The sequence below is a fragment of the Sinocyclocheilus anshuiensis genome, unplaced genomic scaffold (genome assembly GCF_001515605.1).
Source record: "Sinocyclocheilus anshuiensis isolate Anshui unplaced genomic scaffold, SAMN03320099.WGS_v1.1 scaffold1625, whole genome shotgun sequence".
Taxonomy (NCBI): domain Eukaryota; kingdom Metazoa; phylum Chordata; class Actinopteri; order Cypriniformes; family Cyprinidae; genus Sinocyclocheilus; species Sinocyclocheilus anshuiensis.
In genome coordinates, this window is record NW_015539802.1 from 361,661 (window position 1) to 383,499 (window position 21,839).

At 37.4% G+C, this 21,839-nt stretch overlaps 1 protein-coding gene across 1 annotated transcript; it reads left to right on the forward strand.

Annotated features, from left to right (window-relative positions):
* The first annotated feature begins 373 nt into the window (after positions 1–373).
* LOC107683894 (rab11 family-interacting protein 1-like) lies at positions 374–21,137 on the forward strand. Its single transcript, XM_016479957.1, has 5 exons — positions 374–492; positions 7,395–7,813; positions 11,563–12,430; positions 18,881–18,989; positions 19,635–21,137. Exons 1-5 carry the CDS (start codon positions 374–376, stop codon positions 19,821–19,823), a joined length of 1,704 nt encoding a protein of 567 aa, XP_016335443.1. The 3' UTR covers positions 19,824–21,137.
* Positions 21,138–21,839: the final 702 nt, after the last annotated feature.

The following is a 21,839-nucleotide window of genomic DNA, read 5'->3' on the forward strand; positions in this document are numbered from 1 at the left end:
CAATATGTAGATGAGTTTGTTTTTCCTTTGGAACAGATTTGAAGAAATTTAGCATTACATCACTTGCTCACCAATGGATCCTCTGCAGTGAATGGGTTTCGTCAGAATGAGAGTCCAAACAGCTGATAAAAACATCTCAATAATCCACAAGTAATCAATTAATGTCTTGTTTGACTTTAAACGGTCACTTCTGGTCAAAATTTGAGTCAATAATCCATGATATTTCTTCCTCCTAGGGTTGTCAAAAAGTACCGACTTCGGTACCGAAATCTTAAAAATGAGATGATACGATACCAGCATTTCCTGCTAGAATTTCCCGGATTCTTAAACACCATTGATTGGCCGCTGTGTTCACGTGCTCAACAGATAGGCTATGTCTGTGATTGGCTACAATGATCATCGCTTCACTCTGTTTACCGAGCGCAGCTCACACAGAAGCACACGGGAGCGTTTGAGAGCCGCGTCTATCAGCGGATCAGTCTATGAGCAGATGTATTAGGCATCCGCTGACAGATCCGCTAAAAGTCCATCCCCTGTTGTCCTCTCACGTCAAAATCCACCGACATATTCGTTTGTAACAGCACTTGATTTGCGCTGATTTCTCTCCTGATTCAGGCAAGAAGACTTTTCACTGGAGAAAAGGCTTATTTTTAACGGTTTGAAGTAAAAAAAACAAAATTATTACAAACAAGTAAAAAATAGTGATGATTATTGTGATGTTTTTATCAGCTGTTTGGACTCTCATTTTGACGGCACCCATTCACTGCAGAGGATCCATTGGTGAGCAAATGTGAGATGATGTAAAGCTAATTGTCTCCAAATCTCTTTCTATATGAAGAAACAAACTTATCTGCATTTTGGATGGTCTGGGAGTGAGTACATTTTAAGTAAATTAGCATTTTTGTGTGAACTTCCCTTTAAAAAAAGTGCCCTAGTATAAGATGATACTGACAGTCTGAGATGTTGGTACTGGCTTCATTATAATATTGTGCACTGTAAGCAGTTTGTAATATTTTGCACATAAAAGACAAGGTATCTCCCTGTTTTGTCATTCTTCCTCCCTCTCATGGGATTGAATGTTGCCTCCTCTTTTTCTTGGAGCTTGCTGGTGTCGTGTTACTGTCCTACTTCAGGGTAATGTTGATATGGCAGCTTTGACACTGAGGTGCGGGCCAGCTAATCACTGTCTCTAGTAAAAGAGTTTAATACAGGACAAAAATAATTATTAATTGTGGTATTAATAGAAATACTATATTAATTATACTAATTTTTAAACGGTTCTCATCTGAAATTAATATGGCATTTTTATCCTTTTCCTAAGGATGTCACGTTTTTGCACCTCCAGTTTTCGACTCTCCGATATCAGCTCCTGAACCCATATTTTTTTGTGTTATAGTCCAGGTCCGTGTGGACTAAGGTGTGGTTAATTTCTTTACCTCTGTGGATCAGTTTCCTAATTATTTTGCTATGCCTTTATCTAGGCCGACTTTTCCCATGTCATATGACCTCTAAATCCCTTTATTAAATCATTTGTTATCCCATAAATAAAAGAGCAGATGAAACTTGCTGCACCAGTTTGTTTTGCAGCCTCACAGTGGCTGGGTCCGTGGTTTAGTGTTTCTCTGTAAACATGGTTCTGTGTACCTGATACAAATAAAAGATATCGGTGAGAACTCATGGTTCCTGTTAACCCCTATGTGCTCAATTCACACCCAGGTTAGGCAAGTTTCATTCAAATTTAAATGAATTAAATAAAAATAATTTACATTTAAACCAGCATTAAGTCTAAACTGATTACATTTTTATTAATTTTATTATACATTTTATTCGTTTTCTTTTATTATTTAGAGGAATCTCTCCTCTGAGCTTTTGAGTTAGATTTTTTTCTCTCACAATTCCAAGTATATTTCTCACAATTCTGACTCCCGCGCAATGTGAAAGCACGCACGTGCTGGAGATTTACCGCTGATTACAGAACCGGCTTTCTGACAAGATGCGCATTAAATATTGCATGCGATTTATCGTGCAGCCCTAATTATATTTATACCTAACCTGTGTTGTTGGAATATGTTTTTCTAACTATTTAAATTCTCTAGTTAAATGTTTATATTTTAATAACAAAGTGGAGTACAAACATGCATGTTATGTACAATTTAAATGTTTGTATACAACAGTTTGATTACGTTGATTATTATACCTAAATATAAATAGCAATTACATTTGTTGTTAATTTTAATATTTAATAGTAATGTATGGTTTCATGTAGCTTACAGCTTTTAGTTGAGATTTTCTTTCCTTAAGAAAAATTGACGTACTATATCCAAATGAATCAATATCGGAAATGAATTGAATCAAGCTTATGAATCAATCAAATTAAATGGTGAAATCTGTGTCAATACTTAAGCGAATGTATACATTTGTATTGAAACTGAATTCTGACCCCTAGTAACCTTGCTGATAGTCGTGCAAGGTATGACAAGTAAATAAAAGTAGATGAAGGCTCATCCGTGTGGATGAAATGATCACTCAAACCAAACATATTTCATCTTCATAATCTGAACCTACACTGTAAAAAATGTTCACCCCTTTCAACTTAAAAACGTAAGTTTTGTGGCTGCCTTAAAATGTTAAGTTAAATCAACTTAAAAGTACAAGTCGTTTCAACTCACTAATTTAATTGCCTAGTGCTGAATTGTTTTATTGAAGTTCATTTGACTTTACAACATTTGCTGTTTCAACTTAAGTTCAAAATTTTTAACATGAATTTTCTAGTTATGATAATGTAAACTTTATTTTAGATCCAGATAAAAAACTACAGTGCGTCTAACTGAGTGTAAAGTTTAACATGTCGGTTGTTCGGCTGACAAAAAACGTCTTTCTAAAAAAGTAGTCGCAAATGAACAAGGTTAACAATAGTTTGAATCGTGGTCTCTTAAATCATATTAAATTAACGGTAAAATACACCTATAACCGCTCAAATTGCAGGTGGAGAAACACATTTGTGTCAAATCCCAAACGTTACATTACAATCTACAGGCTAATGCAGCACAGAACAGCGGCCACCGTATCAGAAATGCAAAACTTGAAAGGTAAACACAGTTCGAAAAACAATGACAGAGCATAACTAATTCCGCTCTATTCTGCTCAAATGAACGATAATCTCCCAAAAACGATGTTACACAAAAGCATTCACTCACCTCATCCACGTTGAATATGCTTCTTCGCGCGCAGCCCAACGGACAGCTTCCTCAAGTTCATGAGTTGTTCGTCTGAAATTCCTCCGCGGTTTAGTTAGTTCGCTGTATAGTCTGCCCGTGTCTCCTTGTTTGATGTTGCACTGCGATGTCTCATGTTTCAAACACGAGTCTAATGTCTAGATTTGCAGAATATATTTTTTTTCTTGGAAAGGACTCTGATATTAAATTCATGTACAAATTTGACTCCTGCGCATGAATCCATGTTCAGAGATTTGACCGGTTAGTGCCAAAAAGCTACAACATAAAATGTTAAGTTCACTGAACTAAATTGGGCTCTTTGAATTTCAGTAACATTAAACTGACTTAAAAAATAAAGTTGAATCTAGTATAACTTATAAAAAAAAGTTGAAATTGCTTAAATTATTTTTATGAGTTAAAGTAACTTAAACACATAAGCTGTCATGGCTTTTTCATCATATCATTTTTTACAGTGTAGATGAAATGATTTGGTAGATCTACTTCCTGTATTTTTGTGTAAATGTGACCAGTGTTTATCTCTGAGAAATAGCAGGCTGTTCCTGATGGTTCCCTTCTCAGACAGTTAATGATTGCAGCTGAAGTCGGATTAAGAGCAGCACTTGTTTGTTTAAGTTTGTTTTTCGCTGTGTGAACAAGTGATAAAGCCTCAAGCGTTTGGCATGTGTGGTGGTGTTAGCGTAGCTCAGAGGAATGCGTAGGATGAAGTCCATTCGTCAAGTTTTTTTAATGTCGCCTCTGATAACTGAGGACTTTCAGGCATGACCATTTGAATCGATGCCTGAGAGCTGTGAGAGAATGATGTATTAAAGATATTACTGCATGTGAATGTGACTATAAAATAGCTTTTACTGCAGGGTGACCTATTAAAAGATATAGGTCAAATTGTAGATATCCGTTTTAGATCAGATGTTCTGAGTTTGTCAGGCGTCTGTTGTTCACATTCCCTTTGGTCCGAACAAACTTCAGAGCAGAAGATAATGTAAAGAGACCTGAGATATGATATCTTGAAAGAACTTTCCTTATCTATTCCCTTGAGCTTCGATTGCTGATAGGCACGATTTCCCGTTAGTCTTTCTCCACCCTGAAACTGCAGATTTGAGTTTCCTGCTGTGGTTTGAGTGTAAGGTCCACTAACAGACTGATAGTCTGTGTTTCCTGGCCTAGGGCTTATCTAGTCTCTCACATTTTGATGTGATTCCAAGCATCCTATTAAATGAGTTTTTTTTTTTTTTTAACTACAGTCAGTGCTGTTCTTTAAGAAAACTGCACTGTAAGATTGAAAATTGTACCCACATTCTGGGTTCCAGAATTATTAATTTATAACATTCATTTTTGAGTGAACTATATTTGGAAATGCAACAAAATAAACGCTGTTCCGTAAGAGAAGTCACACTGAATGTTATTTTCTGCAAACCATGATTGACTGTCATAAAAGACATTCACTGATTCATTAGGTTAAATAATACAGGTGCATCTCAATAAATTAGAATGTCGTGGAAAAGTTCATTTATTTCAGTAATTCAACTCAAATTGTGAAACTCGTGTATTAAATAAATTCAATGCACACAAACTGAAGTAGTTTAAGTCTTTGGTTCTTTTAATTGTGATGATTTTGGCTCACATTTAACAAAAACCCACCAATTCACTATCTCAACAAATTAGAATATGGTGACATGCCAATCAGCTAATCAACTCAAAACACCTACAAAGGTTTCCTGAGCCTTTTTTTTTGTTTAGTTTTTTTGGCCAAATTAGATGGTGCATTGATAAGAAAAAAAGAAAAATTAATAATAAAAACCTTTGAAACAGGTTTTTTGATTTTACTCAGAAATTGTTACATACATACAAATTATATTATATTATATTTACATTTTTTGCCTTCACATTTCTTTTTCTTTACAAAGATAGCATTGACATAAATTCTTTACAAAAAGAAAACATTGCAACAGGCTGGAAATTATGCGGCTTTAATATAACTCCATGAATTTATAAACACACTTTGGCTGGAAAATTATTGCATATAATGCGCAACCAAAGGGGAAAAATGCTTTCATGAGTTTTTCATTAAAATTGTAGCAGTCTGTCCAAAAGTTTCATCTGTGGGGGTCCAAACAGAAATGCTTGGAATTCTGCTGCAGCCGCTTCCTCTGATTTCACGTTTAATCGGATTGGTCTGTGGGAGCCGCTATTTGGTGTCAGTGTGACTGTAGACTACCCATGATCCCTGTGTTCAGGAGTCTATTATGACAACAGTGTGGGTGGATAATGGCATGTTCATGATTACACACTGAACTCCAGAACTCTCCCACCTACCGCTCTGCTGAACAAGAGGGGACAAGCAAAAGCTAAACAAAGATGTTTTCCTTTATTTCATCAGTAGGCAGGCTTCTCTGTTTTGTATCATTTACTGGTACAGGGTTCAATTCCCAAGTGAAATTCCAGCCTTTCTATTCATACAGTAATTTAGTTTTGAATGCTAGGCTGCACGACTAAAGGGTTAGTTCACCCAAAAATGAAAATTCTGTCTTTAATTACTCACTCTCGTGTTGTTTGAAACCCGTAAGACCTTCGTTCATCTTCGGAACACAATTTATGATATTTTAGATGAAATCTGAGGGCTCTCTGACCCTCCCATAGACAGCAAGGTAACTACCACGTTCAAGGTCCAGAAAAGTACCAAGATGATGGACAAAGTAGTCCGTGTGACATTAGTGGTTCAACTGTAAAGTTACGTAGCTATGAGAATCGTGTATTACACGACTCTCTAGGACAGTGGTTCTCAACCTTTTTTTCCACCGGGCCGCACTATGGTCCAAGTGCAAGTCTCGCGGGCCGCACGCATATCATTTACATATTACGTCAGCAATACAAACCAACCTGATTTATAATATTATAGAAGCGCGCTTCAGCTTCCACTCTCTGTGCAAACTATTGGATACAGCGCACATTTATCTAGGTTTAACATTTAAACATTGTTATATGCTTGAACTGTTTTATATCTATAGATTTTATTTTAGTCAAGTCGTGATGATTTGAGAAGGCTAAATTGATCAAGCATATGCTCACTGTCTGCCGCTGGCCACTTGGTCGTTACTTTAAATGCGTAACGTTAATTAGGCTGTGTGAGTACTGCTCATGTCTGAAAATAATGTATGAAAAACAAAATTATTTTACATTAAAACATTAGGCTATAGCTTATATTTATTTAGTACATTTTTAAATTAATGTAAAAACTAAAATGAATTGTAAAACTGAAAGTAATTTTTTTTAATTGTGTTCAGCACGGTGGGCCGCATGCGGCCCGTGTGCCGCGGGTTGAGAACCACTGCTCTAGGAACATTTATCTCTAAATGGTCAATTGCAGCATTGTTTTTTATGTTCTCAGATAATACACAATAATTAAAAAATAAAATAAAACTATTTCACATCTGTCTATTTACTTGTTTGGTAAGTAGCCATACAATAATCTACAACCAGCCAAGGATTACAGCTTATTCTACATTTCTTTTTTATTCTTCACAAAAATAATTTTTGTCTTTTAAAAAATATATGCACTTTTTTTTTTTTTAAATAAAAGACAAAAGAAAGTTTTCAACAAGGCATATGTGAAATGTTCCCAAAAAGACATTTAAATCACAAATTACATTTGTGACATTGATGCAGTTTAGTATTTTAGTATTATTTTTATACTGTACTGTTATATTGTTATTTTTTTATAATGTATTTATTAATATTTTAAATCAGCCGTTTTATATTTTCAGTATTTATTTTCATTTTAGTGTATGTTATAGTAAGTGTGTTATGTGTTTCGTCTTTATTAGTTTTTTATATTCCTATTTAGCTTTATTTAGTTGGTTGCCAAAGCAACATTGTTTTATTTTTTATTTAATTTAAGATAAAGTTTTTAAAGTTTAAAATATTCATCTAATATTTATATTTCATTTTATTTCAGCTTTATTTCAATAAAACAAAAAAACAGTTTAGCATAAATTAATATTAAAATCATTTTCATGTGTGTTGAAAGTAAGGCTTTGAATAGGCTAAATTTAATTAAATAAGCATTAAATAAGTGATAATCCTAAAATAAATGATAATCCTTAACAAAAACAGAGTACAGCTGTCATGCAATCTAATGAGAAGGTTTGATTCTCTTTGCAGCTGGTATAAGCTGGTGGATAAGAACGGGAAACAGGAGAAGGACCGAGGGGAAGTTCTTTTGGACATTCAGTTCATGCGGAATAACCTGACAGCCAGCATGTTTGACCTCTCCATGGCAGACAAACCTCGCTCTGGCATTGGCAAACTCAAGGATAAAATTCGTGGTAAGAAGAAGGAAGGCCTGTCAGATTCTGCCTCTGCGATCGTGCCTTCTTCAGTGGGAACAGACAGTGAAGGGGAAGGAGAGGGCGGTTCAGACAATCCTAAGAAGAAATCGAAACTCAAATCCTTGTTTGGACCAAAGACAAACCTCCAAAGGAATGTGTCCCAGTCGATGTCAACACTGGGCACCCTGCCTGAGAAGAACAGTTCACTCAGCAGCAGCAGATCATCCGGCCTTAATGTGGACTCTCCTGATGGTAAGGTCATAGGTCATTAAAGTGAAAGTGACAGTGAAAGTGACGTGACATGTGGCCAAGTATGGTCACCATTAGGCCACGACTTCCCACGACACGTCATCTTGTTGTAGTACAAATATACACTACAAAATTTTGAATAATTACGATTTAAAAAAATATTTTTGAAAGAGGTCTCGTTTTTTCACCAAGGCTACATTTATTTAATAAAAAAATACAATAAAAACAGTAATATTCTGAAATATTATTACAATTTAAAACTAATGTTTTCTAGTTTATTATACTTTCAAATGTTATTTATTCCGTTGATGCAAAGCTGAATTTTCAGCATCGTTACTCCAGTATTCAGCGTCACATGATCCTTCAGAAATCATTCTAATATGCTGAATGGCTGCTTCATATTTTGTTGGAAACCATGATAAGATTGAAAGAAAGAAAGAAAGAAAGATTGAATACACACACACACACACACACACACACACACACACATATATATATATATAATTTATTAGGGGTGGGCGATATAGCCTCAAAATTATATCACGATATTTCAAGAATATTTGCGATAACGATATTTATGACGATATATATTTAAAAAAAAAACACGGAGCAATGTTTTATTGGTGATTGCAGCTGGCAGGCAGCAGCATTTATGAGTGCAAACAAAATGAAGGGCATTTTCCATGATTTTCCAATGATTTACTGTCATCCATGACAGACTCTCTAATTTGAAGTGTAAATCTATTGTCATAAGGTGGCAGCAGCAGCTGTGTGTTCGACTTGAAGCAGACCGATAGCTGGGGTTTGCGGGGCTCCGGTGCAGGTTGTACCAGTGGGCCCTGTTTGAAATTGTGTAAATAGCACAAATATACAAATTAAACAATGTTTAAGTTTTTTCAAGTTTGTAGGTGTCCAGGTACAGAAACTGAATAATCAAATGTAAATAGCATTGCAGTGTCTTCACTGTATAAATTAAATATAGATGAATTCTTGTTAAAACTACAAAGTAATTCATTAAAGAGCAGTGAGTGATTTTCTCCTATTTAATTTCTTGGATTAACATTAAGGACGCTGACAGCAGCTGTAAAATAAGGCACGGTCACTTTAAGAGATAATACATCCAATATAATGATACACATTCCATTTCTTTCTCAACTGTTTACTTTCACTTAAGACATAACCGACCATTTTTTTGAGGATACTCGCAAAGACAGGTATTGTGACAATTTTGCATGTATTTGTCGTTTCAAGAGCAAGAAGAGACAACACTCAATTCGGTGTTTGAGGGCTGTGGACGACGTGGCTCTCTGCATGCACACTGTACGCACAAAACAGCGCGCAGGTGCTGAATTAAGCTTTTCATGTCTTTTTGTGCTTGTATGTTTAAACTGACGACGAGGTGTATTTGTTCGTTCAGGCCCGGGAGGAAGCGAAGAAGCGCTCGGTTTGGTGTTTGTGCGGCTCTCCGTGTGCGCACCGAACTCTCAGTTGAGTTTTTCCGCGTCTTGTGTTTGAATGCTTTAAACTGTTTTGAATGTTTAAATTGGCAAGGCTTAAAACACGTGCAATTGATAAGCTTTCGTGACGACGTGCAGGCCGTCTTTTTATGCTGACCTCAGGCAGTCGGTTGAAATCGCCAGGGCCCCCCTCTCTCTGCGCTGCTTCGCTAAAGATATGAGCCTCGCCTTTTTTTTTAAAGGGGTCATATGATGCGATTTCAAGTTTTCCTTTCTCTTTGGAGTGTTACAAGCTGATTGTGCATAGATAAGATCCCTGAAGTTGCAAAGACTAAAGTCTCAAAACCAAAGAGATATTCTTTATCAAAGTTAAGACTCTTCCACACCCCTCTAAAACGGCTCGTTCTAACACGCCCCCACATATCTACCTCACTATGTGGAAATGTTAGCATAATGCTGCCCAAATGTTCACGCAAAAAAAGAAGGCGTGGTTTCAGTAACCGCAGTTAGTGTTGATGCAGCCATGTCAGGGAGACGCTGTGTGTTTCAGTGCGAAAGCAAAAGCACTTTATTTGGCCTTCCAAAAGCAGATGCATTTAGGAATCTTTAAGATTACTTACAACAGAACAGCAATGCATTTTATGGACGACCGTTTCGTGAACCTAGGAGAGAAGGTAATTCTGACTTTGCTATGACAATCTGGTGCTTCTGAATCAGCTACTGTTTTGTTACTAGTTTAAGTATTTGCTATTGACTGTTCAAATGCGGAGTTTTGCGCATGGTGTGTGTGTGTGTGTGAGTGAGAGAGCGCGCGAGAGAGAGAGAGAGCGCGAGAGAGCACGAGAGAGAGAGCGAGAGAGAGCACGAGAGAGAGAGAAAGCGCGAGCGAGAGAGAAAGCGTGAGAGAGAGTGAGAGAGTGAGAGAGTGAGAGAGCGAGAGAGAGTGAGAGAGAGAGAGAGAGCGCGAGAGAGAGAGAGAGAGAGAGAGGGGGGGTCACATCACAGTGGAGTCAGTGTATTGCAACGCATCAAAGCAGTCAATCCAACACAGTCAAGAATATTTTAAAGAGGTTGCCACCGTTTAGTAAACTGTGGATTAGCTTTGGCTCTTCCTGCTGATTTAAATGGTGATGCTTCCCGTTTATCAGTTCATGGCCTTTCATTTTTAACCAGATATGTGCACGCTGCTTTTGTGATGTTCACTGAAGTTTTGCGTGTCTTTTTCCCGTGTCACTTGAAATGTTTCCGTTTTGAATCGTTGTTACCGAGAGGAACCTCATTGTTAATTAGGAAAAAAATAAGCTATCAGTTGTGGGACTATATTCTGTCATAAATCGCATACCATTCATTGCTGAACATTCTACCGTCCGTTAATGGAAATGAAATGAAATTACTGGTTGATATGTCCCGATCTCAATAAAGTTTACACACGCTTTTGGCCCGTGAATTAGATCTCGCTCGGGATGTGCGCTGTCTGTGGAGGTTTGGCCAGGACCGGTTCCGGAATTAAATCAACATATTTTATGTTCCGTCCATTGCCAATCATTGCTATTTCGAGAGTGAATCCCGCATAAATATGTGGATGTCATTCCCGAAACTTTGCAGGGCGTAACCTATGTGTCCGAAAAACGAAAGTTTCATACAAAATATACCCTAGAAAGTGCGCAAAACGCACTCCCTTTATCACTAAAAAGCGTCACTCATCTTCGTTCATCACGATCTTACAAAGTTCCGTTATAATCAATGAAGCTCTCTAAACTGCACAATGAATCTCTTATTTATATCGCGTCTGCACTTAGTCATGAGATGATTCACGAGCGTGCAAAACTGCACTTTAAAACTGCTGCGTTTTCAGCAGTGAGTGAATTCTGACAAAACGTTTCTGATTGGCCATTGCCTTCAAGAAATCAACAGATATGTCTGTGATTGGTTACATTGCTCAAATATATATATATATATAATTTTTAAGTGCATTTTTAATGTTTGTACAGGTTTTTGATTAGTAGTACTAGTTATTGGATTAAGCTCTAAAGGGTCTGCTTTGACAAGTTTTAATACAATTTTTGCTTGATTTTCATGTATAAAAAGTATAAGAAGTAACTAAAGCTGCAGTTAATATTCACCTTGACACATCAAAAAGTCAACAAACAAGAAGTCACTGAAAATCATTTTTGTTGTTGTTTATAAAACAGTTAAACATTTATAAATGTGGCTTAAGTTTCTGACAGTGTTCACATAAATGTTGGACCTCATCTACATTGCAGTTTTAATAAATATTGTCCTCTTCTCTTGCAGTGAAAAAGAAGTTTAAAATACTGGGACACAAGCGCACTGAGAGCTCAGATAGCAAAGTGTCTCTTGGCCCCTTTTCTCTTCTGAGCCGCTCTAAACAAAACATCCAGGAGCAGAATAACCTCTGTATAAACGGCAGCCACGTTTATGCAGAGGAGCAAGAACCTAAAGCTAATTTTGGCTCCACACTCAGTCTGAACAGCTCAGGAAAGGGTTCAGTAGAGGATGTTCGTAAATACCACCAACGAAATACGTCCGACATCTCCATCGACTCACTTAAAGGCCTGAGTATCCCCTCATACAAGCCTGAAGTGCAAGACAAAGCTTCTCTTGTCCCACAGCGCCCTCTAGAGGACAGGAGTCATGTAGAGGTGGAGGAGAAGGGTAAGAAACCCGAAGGAAGAAGCCTGCAAGTGATGCTGGATCGACAGGAAGAGCAAGAGCAAAGGAAGCAGCAAGAACGGGAGAGAAAACAAGACGAAGAGAGGAAAAGCAGGCTTGAAGAGCAGGAGAGGAAGCGCAAGGAAGAGGAAGAGCTGCAGAGGAAGCGGCGCGAGGAGGAGACGCAGCGAGCCGAGGATCAGCGGCACCAGGAGGAGACCAGAGTAACCGAACGGCTCTCTTCTCTCTTTGGCATTGGAAAGAAGAAGGAAGACAAGAGAGAGGAAGCTATGCATGAACCCAAACGTCTAGATGTGCCGTCCTCTACAAACCCGTTTGAAGACATTCCCCTCACCCCAGATACTCCATCCTCTATCCCAGAAGAGAGGCCCACGGACCCACGGAGGGGCGTCAGGACCACCCTCACCCCAACGCCACCCGCCAGTGCTTTCCCCAGCCGCACAGCAAAAGTGTCCGCGGTCAAGCCAAGGTGAGTGCTCATGTGCTTAAATAACTTCCTCCGTCCAAGATTGCATTCCAGTTCTATTTAGGGCTGGAAGATTTATTGCATATTTACTATATTATTAGCACAGATTTTTGCTAGCAATGTTGTGATGATTTTAATCCACATTTGATCGACCAATACATTTCCTGTAGAGCGTGGTAGACTAGTTTAACCAGAGTCCTGCACGGGTTTTGTTTGGTAAACCCACAACCACGCTATCTACCAGAACACCTGAGCTGTTTATCCAAAGCAACATTAAAGGGATAATTCATCCCAAAATGAAAATTTACTCACCCTCAGGCCATTCAAGATGTAGGTGAGTTTGTTCTTCAGTAGAACAGTAAAGAAGATTTTTAGCTGAAACTGTGGTCCTTATAACTGTGGATTTATAAAATGCAAGTCAGTGGCTGCCGTCACTTTCAAAAAAGCATATTAGGCAATTAGGCAAAATTAATACCTATTGCTCCTGACGATATATTGAGTTCTTATTAGGAATGCACCGATACCACTTTTTCCAGTACTCACCCGATACCGATACTTTTATTTTTGGTACTTGCCGATACTGGTCTCATACAGGAGACCAGTATCGGGCCCGATACCGATACCAGTGGTGGGTGGGGGGGGGAACCCAGAACACTAAAATCAAGCAACAAGGCACTCAATTTGATCAGTTATATATTCATAGTGAAGTGTCATTAAAGCATACTGCAACATCTAGACTTGTCCACGTTCAGCTAAGTAACACATTCAAAAATCAAATAACAAAACAAACCAATAAAACATTTAATTAATGGGGATGAACACAGAAACTAGCCTGATCATGAAGCCTCTTATTAAATTGATGTCAACTTATCTATGGTCTCTTAAGGCTGGAATACACTACATGATTTTTGCCCTGATTTCCCACTGATTTACAGTCTGGAGAAGTTGACACTAGATGCCAAAGGTCAGAGTCAGTCTGCAGATTTGAGTTGACTGATTTCATAGAAAATCGCGTAGTGTATGATGGTCACAGACAGATTTTTTAGCTTCAGACTTTGATTCCACCCAGTCAGAGGATATCAAACATGTTTAATATTTTCAGCCGATTTTAGATCACATATTGTTTTTATTTCATTTCACGTGTCTCCTAGCAACAATGCACAAATTTCTGGATGAGTTTGTTGTGATTGGAAGGAATTTAAAGTCTGGGATTGTGTGATCCTCAGTCGTTTAGTGTGTGATGCCCAGGTGTCCTTTGTGACTATTTACAAGTTAAACGACTGAGGATCACATCATACACTGGTGTTTTAAAAATCTGTTCAAATTTTAAAAGTCGTGTAGTTTATTCCAGCCTTTAGTTGCTTTTTTCCACAGGTTTCTGATGGTTCCTTCTTTGTACGGACAACATGCCTCTTTCATCTTTGGGCATAAACTATAGTTACGTCTAGTTATCTTAAAGCTGTTAAAATAAGTTATTAACCATTTTATAAAGATAAACTTAAAGTGACAACCATCAGTTAATATTTCAAATCAGTTTATGAAGTATTAACATAGACGTTCAATGTGGAAGAGCTTAGAGAGCACACTGAGCTTAATTGGAGCAGAAACCATTTTTAATATATTTTATGTAATATTTATTAAAATGACAATATTTTGCCAAATAAATAATCTAGGTCATGTATAAAGTTCATACATATTTTAATATGAACAACTATTATTGACAATATCTATGAAATTATACTTTTTTTTTATTGATGTCACACTGAAGCTGTTATTTTCATAGTAGTGCACCCTTAAAGCTCACCTTAAAATAATATGAAATCTTTAAAAATTACAGCTGTATAAAACCACAGACCCACAATAAACTGTCAATTTATAATATTATGGATTTAAAAGTACAAGCCAGTAATGCATGTGAAGTAATATATTAGCGTAGCACACAATCTTATACATCTAGTCAGCTAACTGTGTTCTGTAGCATCTGTGCTATGTTGCTAATACTATCTTTTGGATCTAACTGTAATTATTTCCCACATCCAAGTTCCAGTTTATAATATGCAAAAGTCTAAACATTAATCTCTTAATTTTATAGTAAGTAGTGAAACTTACCCAAAATAAAGGCTTAAACATCTAAAAAAAATGCACATTTAAAGGGCTCCTCTTTTGGTTAAAGTTTTCAGACAGCTTTCAAAATGGCCACCAGACAGTGTGAACGCATGGAGACACATATCTCAGTGTGCAATGGTCTGATTGACTTGAAATTACAGGAGGTATGTAGTAACAAACACATCAGTTGGTTAAGACATCAAGTATGATAATACATTATTATTATTTTTATTTTTTTTATTCAAATATGGAAGTGTGCTTAATGGGTACGTGAGCTTAATAGGTACGGTTACCCTATATATTACCTTGTATTCAAGAAAATGGGGGAAAAAAACACCTTAATTATTAGAATTCTTGCATTATACACTACTGTTCAAAAGTTTGGGGTCATTTATATTTATTTAAATAAATTAATACTTTTATTCAGCAGGGATACATTAAATTGTTTAAAAGTGACAGTAAAGACATGTATAATGTTACAGAAGATTTCTATTTCAAATTAATACTGTTCTTTTGAACTTTCTATTTATCAAAGAATTCTTGATAGAAAAAAATACAAGCAACTGTTTTCAGTAAGAAATGTTTCTTGAGCAGCTAATCAGCATATTAGAATGATTTCTGAAGGATCATGTGACACTGAAAACTGGAGTAATGATGCTGAAAATTCAACTACTCTAAAAACTATAATACTGACACCAAACTTTTGAATGATAGTGTATATGAATCTACTTGGGTAACATGACTGTTTGGTTCAAACAGAGGAGCATGTATATAATATGTCTATGTGTATATATGTGAAGCACTCTCTTATTTAAGAGAATTTTATCGAGGAATTGTTTTTAAGCAAAACACTTGAATGTTTTGTCTTTTATGCTACTTTTGATGAGACTTTCCTTCAGTTATGTATATATTGGCTATTTCAACCAGCTCTAATGCTTCCCCAGGGAAATGTCTGAGCAATGAGCTATCCTTGAAATCCAAGTTTGTTGCTTTTCTTTTAAGCATTGTAATTTTTAGCATTCTTATTCAGGATGACGCTAAAGAACTAAAGATGTAGAGGTTTGTTAGCTGTATTATATTCAGCATAATTCATGCTGAGGCCACATGCTAAATGATAAATCAGGCTGCTCTGTAATGCAGTTAGCATCTTGCCACCTGAGAGCTGAGGAAAACCCAGGCTGAAACTCGACTCCTCTCACCTCTGTTTGCTCCACTGCTCTTAAAGGGGAACTCCTTTATTTAGACAAAGCCCCCTTGTGAAAATTGTTTCAGCAGATAGTTAATAACAGAAGATCTGAAATAAATTTCGCACACTTACAGGTCAAGAGAGTAAGTGCACAAAAATTGCTACATTTTCCACACCGAGGTCATTACTGAAAGTGTTGCACATTCAAACCTCCATTAGCTTTTAGTATTTTCGTTCTCGTCTCTCGGAACAACTGTATCCCCCATCCCTCTCTACTGATCCGTTTGAGTCTTTTGGTATGTTTTCTGATCTTCATTCTTCTCTGGCACCTGCTAAACCTCCGAGAACTTTCAGTGAGTTAAGTGAGTCCAGCATGGAAAACCTCTCAGCTCCCAAATCTGACAAGAAGCGAAAGGCTCCTCTACCCCCTGGTAATCTTGGGGGCTCGTCTAAGACTGAAAGCCATCCTGATAATGGGGGACAAGCGCATACCCAAAAAGATAGGCCTGTTCTTCCTCTCCCAGACTATGAAACCCTCTATCCTAAGAAGAGGCATGGGGTGATGGGTCAAACACGTTGGGACCATCTTGTTGCAGAGGTAAACCAAAGAAACTGGGATTTCTCTGAAGAAATTAATGTAGATGGACCTGAGAGGCCAATGCCAAATAAATCTGCGATCTTAAAGAACAGAACCTCTGTGAACCTTAATCAGCACCAAAGAAATCATGAGGCACCTCCCCCTGCCCCCGCAAGGCACAAAGAGGCACTCCTTCCACCCAAAGCTCCTGCGACACCAGAACCATCGGTCGAGACTAATGTCCAACATGGTCATATCAAAGAGTCTTTATATGCCACTGTCAATAAGCCTAGAAACTCTGCTTCCAAGAACTTGGAAAACAATCCACCTCCCGCTGTCCATAGTAGACATGTACCTCAGGAGATGGAAAGGAAGTCTCCGACTCCGGATGCCATTACCCATCAACTCTCCCTGTCAAAAGAGAAGCCTACAGCAGCTGCTAGATCCATACAAAGTATAAATTCAAAGACTGATGATGTGGCTAAAGAGATGCCTTCAGTCATACCCAGACAACAGTCATTAGTCAAGGACCCAGTCAGACAAGTTCAACCAGACAAGCAGGTAACCAATCAACCCATGACATCAGAAAACAACAAAACTGAGAAACCACACAAGGGCCAGAATGTAAGCATTTCCACAGATGGGTTTGTTGACGTAGACCTCCTCAAAGCTGCTGAAAGTCCAGAAGAACTGCATTTGGGGAAACCGGCTATTGAACCTGAGGGGAGGGGAATGATTGCTCTCGATCCATTCCCAAATGATAACCTGCTATCTAAAGATCCATGGGCTTTACCAGAGCAGACCACCAATGAAGATGACCTGTTCACTAGGGGCCCAAAGCAAATGGAAAATCTTGAAGATCAGACATCAAGCTTTGATAAGAAAGATAACACGCCTGCAAACAAAGGTACAAATGATCCATTCACAAACCTTTCAGAGAAAAGCAAATCACCGAAATCAGAGAGTGGAAAACAATCACCCAGCTTCACTGAACAAGCCAGAGCCTCATTTCAAAGAAATTTTTCGCTTAGAAAGAAAAATTCATCTCGCCAATACACAACTACTGGAAAAGCTGGTACAGAGAATATAAGTCTGACTAGATCAGTTTCTCAGTCTTCACAAGATGCCGAAGATGTTGTGCTGACTGTAACCAGTGTTGCTCCACCAAGCAGAACTGATCCCACCGTAGTAACATCTGAATCCCCTATAGGGGGCAAGATGGCTCTTCGCACTTGGGTCTCGCCATCAGAGGCTCAGCCAGTTGCTCTGCAGAGTGGTAGTGGAAGTGCAGTTTCTAATTCAAGAAGGTGAGAAAAGTTCTCCCGACCCCTACTAACAACTCCTCTAACAGTCTGTCGTCCCTGTTGTGCTAAACCCATCGGCTTTCAAATCAACAACTGCTGTTTACCCTGAAACTACCTGAATCAATCTCTGGTCTTACTAGAATAAAGGGTATGTTTTCTTCAGCATTTGTTCGATTGGTTGCTAAATGGTTGGTTACTCCTTCATGGGATCTTAAGGGTTGGGATTGTGGGCTTGGGGTTTTGCTACTGATTGCTGGTCTTGGTTGTTCAAAATGCCATGGTCTTGAAGGACTCGTGTAAATGGAACAAAGGCAATATCTCAAATAATACAGGGGTTTTGTTATTGTTGGCCATATTAGATTGTCTTCACAATTTTCTGAAACTGGGTCCATATGAGAGGCTGTAGATGTGATATTTAATGACATACACATTAAGGTTTAAATAAATTTGATGTATACAAGACTAGTTCCATGTTCAAGGCATGAGTGGTGGGAATGAGTTTGAGTTTGTCTGTAGATCATGTTGTTTTGTGGGATATTTGCATTATACATGATTTTTGATTGATTTGCCACAAATGTGCTTGTGTTTGGGTTTTACATGTTATTTCTCTGCTGTACTGTTATTGATCTTTTGGTTTTGTTGGGAATTGCACATTGGGTGAGTATGGAATGGTTTACTAACACATGCCAAGAACTGCTTACTGCATATTAGAGAGAATATAAAATATGCAACATTTTAAAAACAATTTAAAATACGCTTCATAATATGCTACATTTGTCACATGATGCATGCATTTTATCACTACATCACATGTTTACGTCAGCAAGAGGTGTCTAGTCATGACTAAAATAGAGGTAACATAAATACAACGGTAGATACAACGGTTTGACATTTTTCACTTTAAAATGCCTTCACGTTTTGGCAGTCATCCTCTCTCCTAGTCAAACACGTTGTATTGTGGAATGTAGTATCCTATGCATTTTGCTCTGGTTGTATACTGCACCTTTTTCCAAATGTAGATCCAGAAATTTGCATACACAGTACTGAATTCCTAGTATGAGTTGAATAATAAGGTATGCCTTTCCAAACATACCCATGTCTCCTTAATCGAATACTATCTTCAAGGGCCCTTGTTCACTTGATTTGAGCATTTTTCTAATGGTTTGTTTTATTGTTAAAAGTGTACAGTTCATCCTCCTCTTGGATTAAGGAACATGCTGTTGCCAGCAGTCAAGTTTTATGTTCATTGCAGTAATATGTCCGTCTCTCTCCTTTCTCAGGCCTCACCCAGTGAAACCCATGAGCACCGAGAGCCAGTCTTCCAGTGTTATCGCTGTGGGGAAAGACCCGAAGACTATCACCATCAAGGAAATGGCTGAGATGTCAAAGGTACAGTCAATTTTTACTTATTTCCTACTCAGTTTTTTGCACATTGAAGAATTGAAGTTGTTCGAAAAGTAAATCTATGAAGTAACACATTTTAAAATATGGGAATAAAACGTTTTGTACATAATCATTTGTAGGCACAATTTGTGACCCAGGACCACAAAACCAGTCTTAAGTCGCTTGGGTATATTTGTAGCAATAGCCAAAAATACATTGTATGGGTCAAAATGACCCGTGTCACATTTATGTCTACTCCAATCATGCATGCTTATTTCCCCCTATTTTTAAATTTAGATTAGATTTACCATCATCTAAGACTTTTTCCAAGACCTTTTCATTTTTTTAAATATGGTAATAATCTATTAATGCTGAAAAATGGATATTCATTCATATTACAATCAACATACTGTATACTATAATATTGTGATGCCTGCTTAGCATTTAAAAATGTATTTTAGTTTACTTTTAGTGTTTTATTTTCCACTTATGTAGACAAAATGGTACAGAATTGTAATATCGGCTCATCCATAGTTCATCCAAAGATCATGAAAAGCATCCCATCAAGTGTATCCAGGCTTTTCATTGGTACTGTACACGAGTTGACAACTTTTTTTTCTCTCTTCCTTCATTTCACTGCATATTATCCAGAATGTAGATAGTGGTCCGTACACTCAGCTCACACAGGAGGAACTGGTCACTCTGGTGGTAAAGCAACAGGCCGAACTCTCCAAAAAAGATGCCAGGATCCTGGAGTTAGAGGACTATATTGATAACCTGCTAGTTCGCGTCATGGAGGAGAAACCAGCCATCCTGCTTTCACTTCAATCCAAGTGTTAGGGTTTAATCCTAACATCTGAATAACCGTGCCCTGATTACTATACTGAGACGCTTCAATATTGTAGGATTTGACTGATACAGCCAGAAGGATTATGAAAGCAATATCACATCTCATAATCAGTTGATTTTCTTGAGTATATGTAACGCATGTAGAGTTGTTGGCATATGTGCATTCTGATTTCATCACCAATATCATACAAATAACTTTATTTTTTACAGCGTGGATATGTATAGTATATCAAAGCCTACAAGAATTCTGCAGTCTGTCAGATCACCCTTAACTGGATGCTGGGGTGTTGTTTTTTTGTTTTGTTGGATCATGGTACAATCTCCTCCTGAGAAGCTTCCCAACAACAAACACATCGTATTTATTGATCATCTTAGTTTTCTGTGCATCTTTCCATTTAAGAGAGGGCTTCTTAATGCATTATTATTGCAGTTTTAAGCTTGTATTTGAAGATTTTCTTTCATCCTGAAGTGATTTGTGTTTAGATCCTGACTGCTGCCTTGAGTCTTGATCAGAACGCTTCATTAGTGTTAATGCGGCCTTGTGTCTGTTGGGGCTCAAATCAAGGTAATAATCCTCTTACTTTTTAGAAATGTAGACAATAAGCACTTTTTACTTGAACGGGGTGTTTCATTTATGAAGGATAGTGTTTTTATATTAAGTAATTATCTAAAATACCCTGTAGAATTACCTCTAATGAAGAATTCTTTTTCTTGCCTGTTACGCACACTTCTGCATATGTAAAGCTCTGCTGGTGTTCGAACACTGGATATAGAATTCATTTTTATTTCCCTGGTCTATATTGACTACATATTTAAATGTTTCTTTTTGTCAGCTGTTGAATCAGCCAAAATAGTTTATGCTACATGTCAAACTGCATGTTTGTTTTACATTGTAGCGATTTTGACCAAGGATTATTAAGCATTCTTTGAAGCGCAATGTACATACTGTGACATTCTGCGGTTCTGTAACGAACAAGCAATAACTGTCTGCAGGATTTCGTTTCCTGAATGTCAGGTAATCGGTACTTTCATCAAACCGGGATCTTTTGCAACATATCATGTAGCCTGTTGAGGTCATTGTCTGCAGAGTGTTGTTGAGAGCTTGTCTGTTGTGAAACCAAAGATCTGTGATGTAAATCTGAAGTCTTACCCTACAGGACTCGAAACCTACTTCCCATTCCCTGTTCCATTGTTCTTCTTATGTTTTGAATCAATGAGTAAACATTTTTGTTTAACCACTTAAATGCCTATGGGGAGAGAATGGTCCATCTGACAAGGATGGAGGAATAAACTGTATGTCTTGTATATATTTGCTTGTCATTAATCTTGAGTTGATTCTGTTGTCAGTTTTCTGTGTTGCTGTTATATATTCAGTCATGAGAACCTTCATAAGAGCTTCTGCTGTGTTCATTCAAGTGTTGTCAATCACTCACAGCATTTTCACTGTTATCAGGTTCTGCAGACTCCAAACACTCCTTTATGTCTGAATTTGAATGTGAAACCTTCATTATTGCTGATACTATGCATATATGCACAAGATATATTTTCTAAACCTGTGCCTTCTCTTTTTATTCACAATTTTATGTCATTAAGACATGAATATATTGGTTTGTTCCTTTACTGCAATACTTGCAGAAATGTCATTTTGATTATACCTCAATTCATTGAATAAACTTAGATGAACCCATATAGCATGTGTTTTAATACTAGTAATACTTTTGATTATTATTTTTTTGTTTGTTAATATAATGTTTAAAGAGAAGTAGTTCATACACAAGGCTTCATGGCATTTCTATTGTAATGTGCATTAATAGGGATAGTTCTAAATTCTGTCCTCATGCTCCAAAACCCATTTGACTTTCTTTCCACTGTGAAACATAAAAGAAAGTATTTTAAAGAATGTTTCGACAGCCTTTGTCCATTTAATGATTCAACAAAATGAACCCCCCCCCCAAAAAAAAAAAATTGGACCATCATTTCTGGGCAAAGAAAGACATTTTCTCTTTA

Excerpts from the sequence above, each read along its gene's own strand:
- LOC107683894 (XM_016479957.1), top strand. The coding sequence starts at position 374 with ATGTCTGTGATTGGCTACAATGATCATCGCTTCACTCTGTTTACCGAG. Across the intron at positions 493-7,394 it reads GGATCAGTCTATGAGCAGAT|CTGGTATAAGCTGGTGGATA; the intron begins GTATTAGGCATC and ends TTCTCTTTGCAG. Across the intron at positions 18,990-19,634 it reads AAATGGCTGAGATGTCAAAG|AATGTAGATAGTGGTCCGTA; the intron begins GTACAGTCAATT and ends CATATTATCCAG.